Below are 15063 nucleotides of genomic sequence, written 5' to 3' on the forward strand. Positions count from 1 at the left end.
CCGCCCCCGCGGGGTCACGGGGGGCCTGGACTTGGCATCAGGAGGCAACTGCTCTCTAATCTCTGCTTGACCTTGGGAAGCCACTTAACCTCTACAGGTCTCAGTTTCCTCATCTGTGAAATGGGACTGGTCATACTTAGCCCACAGAGGTGCCGAAGGATCAAATAAGAGAATATATCTAAGCGTGCAGCTCCATAGCACTCGTCAAACTGAATCACTGATTGTGTCACACAGGCCCACGTCCCCTGAGGTGAGGGGGAGAAGGACGTGGCAGCCTGGGGCTGCGTACTCACGTTTTCACGTAGGGGTCTGAGTAGCCGTTGGCGTCCATGGCGGCCAGGTGTGCGCACCGTACGATGCCCACCAGCAGGCCCTGCTTCTGCGAGCTGTACTTCAGGGAGATAAGGATCCGGCCCCGCTCCTCCAGCGACTTGTCTTCCGTCTTGTCTACCTGTTGGGCACGGTGGTCACTCGGCCATCTCGCCTGCTCCCACCTCCAGCTTGGGCCTGACCCACCCTCCCGGCTGAGTCAATGGGCCTCGCCCTACCCGAGTCTCCCACTGGCCACCGTCCAGTTCGGGCCGTTGTCAGGGCTCCCTGCCTTCTGCCCGGCCTCTCCTTCCCTGCAGGGTCTTCCTGAGACAGAATCTGAACCCTGCCCGTGGCTCCCGTCGCCTGAGGATAAAGCCACACACTCGAGCTGGCCTTCACAGCCCAGGGTGGTCCCACCCAGGGGTCAGCAAACTATGGCCTGAGGACCAGATCCTGCCTGTCACCTGCTTTTGTATGGTCTGTGAGCCAAGTTTTTTGTTTTTTTTTCTTTTTAAGTGGTTGAAAACAAAATCAAAAGAAAAATATGATTTCATGACTCACGAAAATTATATGAAATTCAAATGTCAGTGTCCACAAATAAGGTTTTAATGGAACAAACCACGTCCCTTCATTTTCATATCGTCAGGTTTGGTGCTACAAAAAGCATAACTGGGTATTTGTAACCGAGGTGGTTTGGCCGGCAAGGCCTAAAATATTTACTCTCTGGTCTTTTATGGAAAAAGTTTGCTGACCCCTGGCCTAGCTCCTGCCTGCTTCTCCAGGCCATCTCCTGCTCTGTCCCTTTTCACAGCCTGACCTGACCTTTCCCCAGGCAGGTGAGGCTGGCTCTCTCTCCATGCCTTTATGCCTGCTGGATCTTAGCGTGGTGCCTGGTCCTTCCTTAAAGCTCAGTTCTAGCAGCACCAGACTGTGGAGGCTTCCCTGGCCCTTGGGGAAGGGCTAGCCATCCTGCTCTATGCTCCCCTGCCCCAGGTCCTTCTACCACAGCGCTGGGCAGCCAATTCCTTCTTCATGCATCTGACCCCTAGGCTCTAAGTACCTTCAAGACAAGACTGTGTCTACATCACTGTTATACCTCTAGGTCTTGGCAGGGGCCTGGGACCCCCAGGGGTTTATCTTAATGAAGGTGGGAACGGAGGGACAGATGGTCCCTTCTGGGTTCAACCTTATGCCAGCAAAGCCAGCCTGCAGAGGTCTGGAGAGAGGCCACAATGTCTGCCCAGGCCACGTGGTGAGGGGCCACTTCACTCCCAGCCCCCCTGAGGCTGCTTCCTGGAGCCTCTCAGGCTGCTGTGGGGCAGACCCCTGGAGGAGAACCCAGAAGACAGAGCCTTGGCACATTCCCAACATTGGGGACAGCTGGGAGTGGTGGGGAGCTGCCTCGGGAGCTGCCTAGTGCCCACCTCTGGGGTCAGAGCTCAACTCCAGGCCTCAGGGTCTTGCCTCCCCAACCCAGACAGCCCCAAGTTTCTCTATTCTTCACCTTCTGAGACCACCCATCCTGCCCTCCAGCTGCTGCTCACCTGGTAGTCCCTCTGTGACACTGCCTAGCCACCAGACATGCCCAGCTTGACCCGCACTTCCCCCTGAGGACCCCTCCTCAGGCCGCTCTGCCAAGCTCCTTGAGCACGTGGTCTCAGCAATCCCTTTGCCACAACCGTGCTCTGCCATGGACTTGAGTGTTCCCCCACATGGCCCCCACATAGGCAGGACCACTTCTAAACCTCCCTGAAGACAGGACTCCATGAGGTGAAGGAAGGGATGCCATGGCCACCAGTCCCGAACTCCCACACCCAGAGCAGACATGACTAATTGATCACAGCATTCACCCTGAGCTCAAATACAGCCTCAGCATCTTTCTCAACCCCGTGCTCAGGCAGCCACTACCAACACATCAGACTAGGCTGTGAGATTTAATTACCTGCCACTCTGGCTGAGGGCTTTGTGTGTGAGGCCTTCATTAAACCACGGCTGGTTTGTGTGGTGTGAGAAAATTAAACACCATAAACGAGCAGGGATATTTTTAGCTCTTTTCAGGGGTGGGATATTGTACTTTGGTTGTATCACATGAAAACCATTGAACCGGGCATTGTTCAGTGTTAGAACAAATAAGCAATGTTTAGAAATTGTGTCTCCCACTCATCTGTTCATTGGTTGTACCGTGGTGGCTTGAGTGTTGCTATGATTTTGGAAGCTATGTTACCGGTATTTCGAATACCAGCAGGGTCGCCCGTGGTAGACAGGTTTCAGCGGAGATTCCAGACTAAGACAGACTAGCAAGAAAGGCCTGATGATCTACTTCCAAAAATTAGCCAATGAAAACCCTACGGATCACAACAGAATGCTTTTCTATCTAGTGCTGGAAGATAAGCCCCTAGGTTGGAAGGCACTAAAATATACCATGGCTGCAACAATGGACTCAAGCATAACAACAATGGTGAAGATGGCACAGGACTGGGCAACGTTTCACTCTGTTGTACATGGGGTCTCTCAATGGCAACTAACAACAACAACAAAAAATGTAAAACATGCCACGAAAATGTGTCTCTAATGTCAGAGCTATTACCCCAAACTGCACTCCTGTGATTCCTGCACACCCCCGAATCTGGACCAACGAGCTACCAGCAAATTCAAGGGAGGTTTGGCAACGCCCTGATCATGTCCCGTCCACACGTGCGCACACACACGTGCACATTCACGCTTACATACGTACACACCACACACAGGCATACACACACGTTTTCACAGATACACACACACACACACATCCTCATACACAGGTATATACTCACATGCACAAAGACACACATATAAACACACACTCTCACATACTCACAAGGTTGTTTGTTTATGCCAGTGATCAAAACTCAGGAACACAACTATAGTAGAAGTTGACGTTGCCTTTTATAAGTGACGTAGATCATTGGGAAAAACTGGGTTAGCTGTGGATGGTGACTGGTAATAAAAAAAATGTTAGCTCCATCACCCAAATGTCTATGAGTGGGAGAGAACGTGACAAGGGAAGACAATTTGATAAAGTTATGCAAAATGGCAGACGGGGGATTCTGGCAGGCAGCAACGGCCTCAGGCGCAATTTGCTCCTTGGGCTTGACTTAGCTGCTGCAGAGTGTTCTTGGCCAAGACCACCAGCACCCGCCGGGGGCCTAGGCACCCTGGGGGATGCCCTGGGCTTGTCCCCCGAGCTCACCCCATGCTCAGGCCTCTGGAGGAAAGATGTTGCGAGGTGTGGGGACCAGGTCACTGTCCCTGTCCTGGACACTGGGCAGCCTAAGGACACAGCACTTCTGTTGGCTCCTGACCACCCCTCCCAGCTCTTCTGAGAGGCGGGTGGGAGGCAGTTGAGAGGGACAAATGGACTGAGACTGCTGAAGGAAGGGCTCAGCTGCTGGTGACCGCCAGAGGGCAAAATCTGTTTTGACATCAATTTCAAACAATTGTAACTTCTAGGGAAGAATTATTTTGTCTCCTTTGGGTATCTCACAGGCACCTCAAGTCTAACATGTTCAAATTGAACTCCTGAGGGTCCCCTGCTGCTTCTCCCTGGGCCCTCTGCCACCTCATCTTTGCAGGTGCCCAGGCCCCAAACCCTGACACTGCCTTTCCCTCCCTGTGACGTCTAACTTGTGGGCACCTCCCTCAAAGCTCTGAGGCCCTCTCCTGCCACCACTGCCCCCTTCCAGCCCGGGGCCCAGGCTTGGACCATGCTCTCCTCCTCCTAACTGGTCCCGCCGCCCTCACCTCTGCTTCCTGCCGTTTCATGCCCAGTGGCCAGGGATATCATGGCCACTCTCCACTCTTTCTGCACAATTTTCCTGTACAACTCAAACTGCTCTAAAAAACACGGCCTATGAAAAAAAAAAAAGGAGCCAGATCCCGCCATTCCCTGCTTAGCAACTCCTCTCTGAGGCTCCATCTTGCTCAGGGTAAAAGCCAAAATCCTACCTAGGTTCTCCACGCCCCCCCCATTTCTTCTCTGACCTCAACTCCCAGGACGCTCCCCCCCCCCGCCCACGCTATCCCTGCTGCACTCCCAGTGGCCTTCTCCCTGTGCCTCAAACATGCTGATGCTGTTCCCTCTGCCTGGAATATTCTTTACCCAGGTACCTGCCAGCTCGCCCAGTGAGCCCTTCCTCGGACACCCATCTAACGTGATGCCATGTGATTCATTCAGGATTCAGTAGGCTGACTGAGCACTGTCTGTGTGACGTGTGCAACCGTTGTTGTTGTTAGCTACTGTCGAGATGGCCCCCGACTCACAGCGACTCCACGCACAACTGATGGAAACGCTGCCTGGTCTGGCACCATCCCCGTGATTGGTTTCGGATTGAACCGTTATGATCCATAGGGTTTTCATTGGCTTAGTTTAGGAAGTAGAAATTGCCTTTCTTCCTAGTCTCTCTTGTTCTAGACCCTCTGCTGAACCCTCTTCAGTGTCAAAACAATACATAAGCCTCCACTGAGGTGAGGTGCATCGGCCAGGAATCAAACCCAGGTCCCCTGCATGGAAGGTGAGAATTCTACCACTGAACCACCACTGCCCCCTCTGGGCACCCATGTAAATTACCAGCTCTTTCCAACGTGTCTGCTCCTCCTTCCCCGACTCAAGTTTTCCCTCTTGGCCTGTCTCGCTATCTAACATGTGATCTATTTTGGTTATGTGTCTCGTGTGTGGGTTGTCTCCTGGCCAACCTCCATTAGTGCAGGGATTTTCGTCTGTATCCCCAGCACCTAGAACCCTCCCAGGGACACAGTAGGTGCTCAATAAATGCCCCTGGCCCTGAGCGTACAGTGGGAGGGCACCTGACAGGCCTGCAGACCCCGCAGCTGGCTGAGCCCTCAGCCCCACTCACCGGCAGCTGCTTCTCCAGGCAGATGCTGAAGGTCTTGGTGTGGTTGGGTTTCAGCTTCTTCAGGGGCACACGCGTCTCCCCGATGAACTCATTGTGGCGGAATTTATCCTCGTCACACACGGAGATCCTGGGGGTCAAGACCGTGTCCGGCACCTCAGACGGGTGCTGGGCGTTTGGCTTGCAAATTCAGTGCGGATTTGCAAGCAGGTGGTGGAGGGATGGGGGGGGTGGTGTGAGAGGGGCCAGCCCTGTGGCTAAAGCTGGGGTGGGGGTGTGGAGGAAGGGGAGCAGGCACCCAGGGCCCTCACCCACCGCAGCGTTTTGCGGATCATGTCTTCATCCGTGATCCCATAGTAAGTGAGGGTCTCGTTCCATGTGGGGTTCAGGGTGTTATGGAGAGTTTTTGTTCTGAGCTTATTTGCCTGGAGACAAGAAAAATGATCCCATGAGCATCGGGGTGTGTGGCAGGCAGAATACAGTCTCCAGAGATGTCCCCCTTCTAATCCCCAGACCTGGGAATACGTTGTATGACATGGCAAAGGGGACTTAAAGTGGCAGATGGAATTAAGGTCACTAGTTAGCTTCGTTAGCTGACTTTAAAATAGGGAGGTCGTCCTGAATCATCTGGGTGGGTCCAGTGTAATCATAAAACCAGTTGCTATCGAGCCAGCTCTGACTCATGGCGACCCCATGTGTGTGAGAGTGGAACTGTGCTCCATGGGATTTTTCAATGGCTGATTTTTCGGAAGTAGATTGTCAGGCCTTTCTTCTGAGGTGCCCCTGGGTGGACTTGAACTTTCAACTTTTTGGTTAGCAGCCAAGTGTGTTAACCATTTGCACCATCCAGGAACTCCGAACATAATCACAAAGGTCCTTAAATGTAGAAGATGGAAGCAGAGGAAGAGTCAGAGGGAGATGTGACTATGAAGAATGGTCAGAGATACAATGGCGCTGGCTTTGAAGATGGAAGAAGCGGCCATGTGCCAAGGAATGTGGGCAGAACCTGGAAAAGACAAGGAAATGAATTCTCCCTTTCCAGCCTCCAGAAGGAATGCAGCCCTGACAACACCCTGATTTTGGCATAATGGGACCTGTGTCGGACTTCTAACCAACAACACTGTAAGGGAATAAATTTGTGTTGTTTTAAGCTACTACATTTGTGGTTTTAATTTTCTTCAGCTTCAACTTGAACTTGCATAGGAGCAATTGATAGTCTCTTCTGTAGTTGGCCCCTGGCCTTGTTCTCACTAATGACGTTGAGCTTCTCCGTCATCTCTTTCCACAGATGTAGTTGATTTGATTCCCGTGTATTCCATCCATCCAGGTCTACGTGTATAGTTTGCATTTACGTTGTTGAAAAAGGTATTCACAATGAAGAAGTTGTTTGTCTTACAAAATTCTAGCATGAGATCTCCGGTATCGTTTCTAACTCCAAGGCCATATTTTCCAATGACCTACCTATCCTTCTTCTCTGTTTCACATTCCAATCACCAGTAATTATCAATGCCTTCTGATTGTATGTTTAATCAATCAACTGCAGAAGTTGGTAAAAATTTTCAATTTGTTCATCTTTGGCATTAGTGGTTGGTGCGTAAATTTGAGTAATAGTTGCATTAACTGGCTTTCCTTGTAGGCATATGGATATTATCCTATCACTGACAGCATCATACTTCAGAATAGATCTTGAAATTTTTTTTAACAGTGAATGCGATGTCATTCCTCTTCAATTTGTCATTCTCTGCATTGTAGACCATATGATCGTCTAATTCAAAATAGCCAGTACTAGTTCATTTCAGCTCACTAATGCCTAGCACACTGATCTTTGCGTATTCCATTTCATTTTTGACAGCTTCTAATTTTCCTAGATTCATACTTCATACATCCCACATTTTGATTATTAATGGGTGTTTGCAGCTGTTTCTTCTCATTTTGAGTTGTGCCACATCAGCAAATGAAGGTCCTGACAGCTTTACTCCATCCACGTCATTAAGGCAGCTCTTCCCCAGTCGTCTTTTGAGTGCCTTCCAACCTGAGGGGCTCATCTTCTGGTACTGTACCAAGCAATGTTCTGCTGCTATTCCAAAGGTTTTCACTGACCAATTTTTTTCAGCAGTAGATCGCCAGGTCCTTCTTTCTAGTCTGTCTTAGTCTGGAAGCGCCACTAAAACTTGCCCACCATGGGTGATGCTCCTGGTATTTGAAATACTGGTGGCATAGCTTCCAGCAACATGGCAACACGCAAGCTATCACAGAACAACAAACTGACAGATGAGTGGTGGCTTGCATGTTGCTATGATGCTGGAAACTATGCCACTGATATTTCAAATACCAACAGGGTCATGAGAGCCAAAGTACTACCTTGAGTATATCCCACCTGAATTTATAGACCATCTCAAGAATAGATTTGATGCACTGAACACTAATGACCTAAGACCAGACAAGTGGTGGGATGACATCAAGGACATCATACATAAAGAAAGCAAAAGGTCATTAAAAAAACAGAAAAAAAAAGAAAAATCCAAAATGGAGATCAGAAGAGACGCTGAAACTTACTCTTAAATGTAGAGTAGCTAAAGCGAAAGGAAGAAATGATGAAGGAAAAGAGATGAACAGAAAATTTCAAAGGGCGGCTGGAGAGACAAAGGGAAGTATTATAATGACATGCGCAAAGACCTGGAGTTAGAAAACCAAGAGGGAAGGACACATGGCATTTCTTAAGCTGAAAGAAATGAAGAAAAAATTCAAGCCTCAAGTTGCAATATTAAAAGATTTTATTGGCAAAATATTGAACAATGCAGGAAGCATCAAAAGAAGATGGAAGGAATATACAGAGTCACTGTGCTAAAAAGAACCCGTCAACATTCAACCATTTCAGGAGGTAGCATATGATCAAGAATCGATCGTACTGAACGAAGAAGTCCAAGGTGCACTGAAGGCATTGGTGAAAAACGAGGCTCCAGGAATTGAGGGAGTACCAGCTGAGATGTTTCAACAAATGGATGCAGTGCTGGAGGTGCTCAGTTGTCTATGCCAAGAAATTTGGAAGACAGCTATGTGGCCAATTGAGTGGAAGAGAATCATATTTGTGCCCATTCCAAAGAAAGGTGAATGCAGGAATTATCAAACAATATCATTAATATCAAACTCATTAACAACCTGTGATATGCAGATGACACAACCTTGCTTGCTGAAAGTTAAGAGGACTTGAAGCACTTACTGATGAAGATCAAAGACTACAGCCTTCAGTATGGATTACACCTACCCTAAAAAAAAAAAAAAACCCTAAAGAAAACAAAAATCCTTACAACTGGACCATAAGCAACAGCATGATAAACGGAGAAAAGATGGAAGTTATCAAGGATTTCATTTTACTTGAATCCACAATCAACGTCCATGAAGCAGCAGTCAAGAAATCAAATGACGCATTACATTGGGCAAATCTGCTGCAAAAGACCTCTTGAAAAGCAAAGATGTCACCGTAAGGACCAAAAGGCACCTGACCTGTTTTCAATGCCTCCCATGCATGTGAAAGCTGGACAATGAATAAAGAAGACTGAAGAAGAATTGATGCCTCCGAACTATGGGGTTGGGGAAGAATAACGAATATACGATGAAATGCCGGAAGAACAAACAAATCTGTCTTGGAAGAAGTACAGCCAGAATACTCATTAGAAGCAAGGATGGTGAGACTGGGTCCCATGTACTTTGGACATGTTATCAGGAGGGAACAGTCCCTGGAGAAGGACATCATGCTTGGTAAGATAGAGGGTCAGCAAAAAAGAGAAAGATCCTCCATGAGATGGACTAACACAATGGGCTCAAACATAGCAATGATGGTGAGGATGGTGCAGGATTGGGTAGTGTTTCGTTCTGTCGTACATAGGATCGCTTTGAGTCGGAACCAATTCAACGGCACCTAACAACAACAAGAAGCCTCCGGAATTGTGAGACGATAAATTTCTGTTGTGGTAGGCAATCACTTTGTGGTAGTTTTTTATGGCAGCTCCACCAAACCAATACAGCGTGTCTGCCCAGGGTTTCAGTCATACCCTCTGCGGACCTCGAGCAGGGCTGCTGGTGTGGTGGCTGTCCCACGCTCTGTGGCAATCAGCATGGCCAGCCCCTGCCATGGAACGAAGCTTATACCTTTGAAAGGGGTGATCTCATTTTCCTCCTAGCTCCAAGTCAGGCAGGTATAGTTGCCCTTTCACAGATGAGGACCCCATGGTTTGTGGTGGGGGAGGGGCTCATCATCACTGAGCTTGCATGCAGCCCTCACTGCCCGGGGTCGCACTTTGAGCATGAGGAGTCTGGCCCAGGTGGTTTCTCACTTGCCCAGTTGCAGGTGGTGGGACCTCTGCCCTCCCATCTAGGGTGGCCCTCCTGGACCAGTGTGGTGCCCCAGTCCCATACCCTAGTCTAGGGGAGCTTGGGCACTTATGTCAACTCAGGTCCCAGCAGCCTGAGGTCAGTCAGCCCAGGGTGGTCGCCAGGAGTAGTCATTAGGCCTTCTTCCCAGGAGGGGCCAGGCAGGAAGTCCCCAGCTCTTGGCTTCTGAAAGGCTGGGACAGGAGCCCCACCCCTGGGCTCTGCTGTTCACTCTGGCTGTGTCCCAGGTCCCTCCATCTCCCCTCTGGTTTTCACTCTTCGCTTGGAAACAAAGTTGCTGGACTACAGTCGTACTTCTCCTTGAGATAGTCTGTGGGACCAGGGCTGGGGCAAGACACACTCTGAAAAGATGATGGTGACTCCCCCACCCATGTAATTGAAAATAAAAACAACGGTAAGCTGCAAGATGCATATAAGGAGGCCCAATCAAGTTTTGATTTTCCAGTGCTGGCCTTGATGTTCTTATTTTAATAAGAACATTTTTGTAAAACAAAACAAAAAAACTTTTTTTTCCCTCTCCTTTCCCAGCACCTGTTGTTGGTGTCCCAAGCATGGGCTTGGTCTTTTGGGTCATCTAGCATGTGATCCAGGGTTCTGTGGTCAAATAAATTAGGCAGACACCACCCACTCCATCGCTTTTGTGGAGAGTCACAGAGCAGCCCATCAACTCAGTAAAGGCTCTGACAAGTCCTGCAGTAAAGAAACCTATCTAACAGGTTTATGTTATACGATGTAATGTTATATGGTGTTATGTTACATGATGTTATATGACCACACACGCCCATTGCCGTTGAGTCGATTCTGACTTAAAGTGACCCTTTAGGATAGAGTGGAACTGCCCCATAGCATTTCTAAGGCTGGAATTTTTACGGAAGCAGACGGCCACATCTTTCTCCCATGGAGCTGCTGGTGAGTTCAAACTGCCGATCTTTTGGTTAGCAGCCAAGTGCTTAACTACTTCACTACCAGGGCTCCTTATATGACCACAGAACCCTTTTTTCGTATATAATATTAACATCCAACTGAGAATGCTGCTTATAAAATGGTGAGCTGGAAATTCTCTGGAGGTCCCCCAGCTTAGCAGCCAGGCAATGCTGACTCCACGCCCCTGGGTGGCCTGGAGGGTGTGGTGTTGACTGGGTGCTCTGGGTGGAGGTGAAGGGTTCTAATGAGGGTATGGGAGTGGCAGACCTTCCTGGGTGCCTCGAGCTCAGACCAGGTCCCAGCCCCAGCTGTAAGCTGGTCGGCAGGCCTGAGGGGGACCCCCTCACCTTACTGGCTCCTGGTAGCAGGTGCAGCTTGACGTAGGGATCTGCCAGCCCATTGTGGTCCATAGGCTTCAGGCCCTGAGCAGAGGAGAACAGCAGAGGGTGTGAAGTGGAGACCAGAGGCACAGAGCAGCTGGGGCCCCCAGGAGCCTGGCTCAGCAGACATCCTGATCCCCTGGGCCTCCTGGCTGGGTCCATTCATGGCCCTCTTCACAGACACCCTTGGCCCCAAACACCCAGAACAGGGGAATGGGGGATGGCTCAGTGCAGGTGCAATCCCCTGCCCTTACCCCAAACTTTGAGGCCCAAGGCAGCTTCTTTATGGATCAGCCTTTCTCTTCTATTCTCCTTATCAGCAAAGCAGAGGACTCACCCTCCTTCAAATGAAGTCACATGACCCTCTGCTTTCCAGCCTCCACACTACCCACCCTCTTCTGGACTCCCCTCCCCGCACCCTAGCCTCCTCGGTGGACGGTTCTCTCACTGACCCTAAATCCATGTGACTCTCTATCCACTCACCCACATGCTTCCTTTATAGCCACGGGGGGATGTCTTATGTTCTTCCCTCTGGATTAGGCACAGCTCCCAACCAGCCCTTGTCCATGGTCACACAGCTGACTGGCCACAGAGGGTCTCTCCACAAGAGGGCACCCCTGACTAACTCTGCTTTCAGGTCCTTTTGAAAAAGCAGCCAAATGTACACAGCCAGGGAACAAGTGGAACCATAAATAGGGGCTTAACTGACCTCAAGCATGCTCTTGTTCCTGAAAACTGCAGGCTCTCTTTCTGGGACGGCACCCAGGGATGCAGGGAGGGAGCTGTGGCCTGCGCAGGGCCCAAGGGCAGCCCCATGACATTATTCAAAGATGAACTATGAATTTTCTTCACAAGCCAGGTGAGGGAGAAGCAGCTGGGCTGCTGAGATCAGCCCACCTCCGAGGGAACCCAAAGCCCTTCTCCCTGGTGCCCCACCTCTACCTGGCCTGGAAGGCACTCCCAGTTGGGGGCTGATATATGAGAGGGGGGTTCTCATGACCCATTTCTCTACAAATGAAGCTGTTGGGGAAAGGGTACAGGTTTGGGAGTCAGACTGGCCTGGGTTCAGATCTCAGCTCCTGCACTTATTAGCTGATACAATAAGTGAATGAGTTATTTTACCACACCCCCCACACCCAGCCTCAGTTTTATCATATGTAAAAGGGACAATAATTTCAACTTTCCACAATGGCATGAGCCTTAAGGCCTGGCAGGCAGGACATGGGTTCCCCTTCCCCTACATGCCAGGCCCTTTTGGAGATGCCAGAGAAGCGGCCAAGGGCTGGGATGGGGGTGTCCTGCTGCTCCCTTGTGTGCACCCATGGCAACAAGGTGGCTCTTTCAGTCCCAGCTTCTTGCCCTTTCCCACCAAGTGTCCCAGAGATAGTTATCCTGGGGCCCTGGGGCATCTGGTGGCATGGCCTGCGCACAGGCTGCAGCAAGCAGGGGATCTCTGAAGATTTGTGTCTCATGTAACAATTCTCGTAAATTTGCCTGTGCTTTTGTAGCTAAAAATGTTTTCACTGGGTCACATTTCTTGACTTTTCATTTGCAAATCTGCACCACCTGGCCTTCCACCATGTTTACCTAGTGGCTATGCTGGTTCCAGCTCCTCGCCCCTGGGCTGCCCCTGGGGGCTGAGGTAGGGCAGATGGGTGATGCCCATTCTGTCCTCCTGGACCCCTGGGCTGTGACAGAACCCCTGCCCCCTGCTATTATCCCCCACCATCACCATCCCAACTAGCTAGTCTGTGAGCATCCTGGGGTGGCCACGCTCTTGGCCAGAAGCAGAAGGGGTCAGAGGGCACTGCATGGAGGCCAAGGCACTGTTCTGCCCCTGCTCCAAGTTCTGACCCCCACCCAGGCTCTCCACCCACAGCCCGACACAGCTCTGCATGGGCCATGCCCCACGGAAAGAGGGGGGAGGACAGGAAGCTGTTTTCCCATCCCTCACGCAGACCCCCCCAGCTTATTGCAGAAGCTGATCCCAGGGCTCCGGGGGTAGCTCGTGTGGGAGGGGCTGGAGGGGAGTTGTGGCTGCTCCTGGCGCTGAGGGGCACAGGGCAGGGATAGCTCTAGCCTGGAGAGGAAGTCCTTCCACCAAAGCCTGGCCCGTCCCGCCCCTCCCTGGGCTTCTTGAGGACTGCTGTGGGTGAAGCGAGGAGAGCAGGAGCTTTCCGGATGGTCAAAGCAGAGGCTATGTGCCTCCCAGAGCGGGCTGCACTGCTGGAGTTTTCTAGTCTCTCTTTGGATACGAATGCCTGCATGTCCTCGCGCATGTGGGTGTGTGTGAGTGCATGTGTGTGTGTGCGTAGGTACATACACCAAGCACTTACAGAGCGCCAGCTGTGTGTGTGCGAGAGAGAACTCATTTAATGCTCACATCACCCAGATGAGAAAACCGAGGCAGGTCCATATACCCAGAGCACACCCAAGCTAGAGCCCAGCCTCAGGTCCAACTTGCATCTCCCCAGAGACGCCTGAGGGGCTCCTCCTGTCAGCTCTGCTTCAGCTTCCCCATGCCCACCACCTTCCCTGTGGCTCCTCTCCACACCCCTCCCTCACCCCAGCTCATCCCCTGCCTGCTGCCACCCTCTTCCCTACAGAACTGGATCTAAGCAGAGTGAGATGGAGAATGGGGAGCCACCCTGGCCTGGAGACCTCCCATCCCCAACTTCCAGTGCCTCCAGTGATGCACCCACGCACATATACACATACCCACACAGACATGTGCAGGCACACACAGACACACATACAGATATGCACATGCATGCTCACACGCGCACACCGATACACCCCCAGCCCACGTAGGGGAGGCAGAGCACACAGCATAAGGAGGGCCTGGTGTCTGGGGCGAGAGGGGAGGAGGCTGGCTCTGGCCAGAGTAGCCTGGCATCCAGCGCCCAGCCCCAGTCCCCAAGCCTGGACAACTACAAAGCTGGGTTGAGGGAGAAGAAGGGGTCTGCCCGGGTCCTGCAGCCTTTGGCACAGCCACCAGATCCTCAGCTTGGTACCCAGGGGGCAGATCTGGAGCTCCTGGAGGGAGGCTCATGCCTTTTGGGCAAGGTCTGGGGAGCACCCAGAGAAGAGGGCCAGGAGTGTGCAGGCCTCCTGGTGCCCAATCTGGCCTTGGCCAACTGTGGACAGTACTCATAGCTGCCCATGCAGGCCAGCTCTGGTAGCCCAGGTGGGGCTGGGGGCACAGCCTGGAACGGCACCAGGCAGCCTGTCTCTCTGGTTGCACACAGAACCCTGGGCAGCCCCTTAGATGGGAGGGTGGGAGGGAGGGACAGAGGGCAACCTGCAGGTTGAGGGTGAGGCCTGGACCCAGCCAGCTCTGCAGGAAGCACCTTGATCTGAACTGCACTGGCTCAGGCCCTCTCAGCTCGACACACGCGCTTTTTCTGCAAGGTTCTACCAGGCCACACAGGCTGCCCTTACCTTTCGAGAGAACATCAACTTTGGCACCTTCCTCCCAGAGGGAGCCATGTGGTGGGGGGGACGAAGGGAACAGCATGGTTGAGAACATAGAGCTGATGATGCCGGCTCAGGTGCAGGCCCACAGGTGAGGGGGGCAAAGAGTCAGGGTACAGGTGAGCACCGGGGGCCTGGCTGGGGCCTCAGTGGGTCCACGAACACCCACAGCCCCCAGGAATGGTGGCTAAAAGCTTGGCCAGCCCAGAGAGCAGGTACTGAGGGCCTTCCAGGCACAGGCCCTGACACTCCAAAGGATTAATCCCAGACAGCAGTAGGGTCAGCAGCCCACCCCTGTGGTGCCCACCCACCCCTGTGGGGTGGTCCAGGAGGCCCATGTGCTGGGAACTTTGGGGGCCCAGAGGCATCAGAATCCACCCCTCCCTCTGGGCCTGCAGGACAGACATGCCATGTCCACTCACTTTCTCTTCCTTCCCGCCCCCTAGCCCCTCCCCAGGCCCCATTGGGCCTCAGTCCCCTGAAAGCCCCGCTCCAGCCTTCATCTTCTCACCCCTTTCTTGGTTGTACCCCTTCCCCCACATGCCTTGCTGCACAGGGCTTTTTGAGGGGTGGGCAGCTGAGACAGTTCAGTCAAGAATTCCCTCCCTGCCTGGCACCCCACATACAAAGAACCATGAAGCCTGGACCAAAAGTAGAGAGTGGGGAGAGGTGAAAAGAGAACCCGGCTGCCT

General features: G+C 51.9%; 1 protein-coding gene across 1 annotated transcript in view; it reads right to left on the reverse strand.

The window, feature by feature from the left end:
• The window catches only part of DOC2B (double C2 domain beta), a 38191-nt gene that overhangs the window by 11096 nt on the left and 12032 nt on the right, over nt 1-15063 (reverse strand). Inside the window, exons 3-6 of the mRNA XM_049858721.1 lie at nt 10865-10939; nt 5517-5626; nt 5205-5331; nt 294-451 (exon numbers count right to left, since the gene is read on the reverse strand). Of these exons, the coding sequence (XP_049714678.1) occupies nt 294-451; nt 5205-5331; nt 5517-5626; nt 10865-10939 (470 nt within the window). The remainder of the gene's footprint in view (nt 1-293; nt 452-5204; nt 5332-5516; nt 5627-10864; nt 10940-15063) is intronic.

This window comes from Elephas maximus, chromosome 19 (assembly GCF_024166365.1).
Source record: "Elephas maximus indicus isolate mEleMax1 chromosome 19, mEleMax1 primary haplotype, whole genome shotgun sequence".
In the NCBI taxonomy this organism is placed as follows: domain Eukaryota; kingdom Metazoa; phylum Chordata; class Mammalia; order Proboscidea; family Elephantidae; genus Elephas; species Elephas maximus.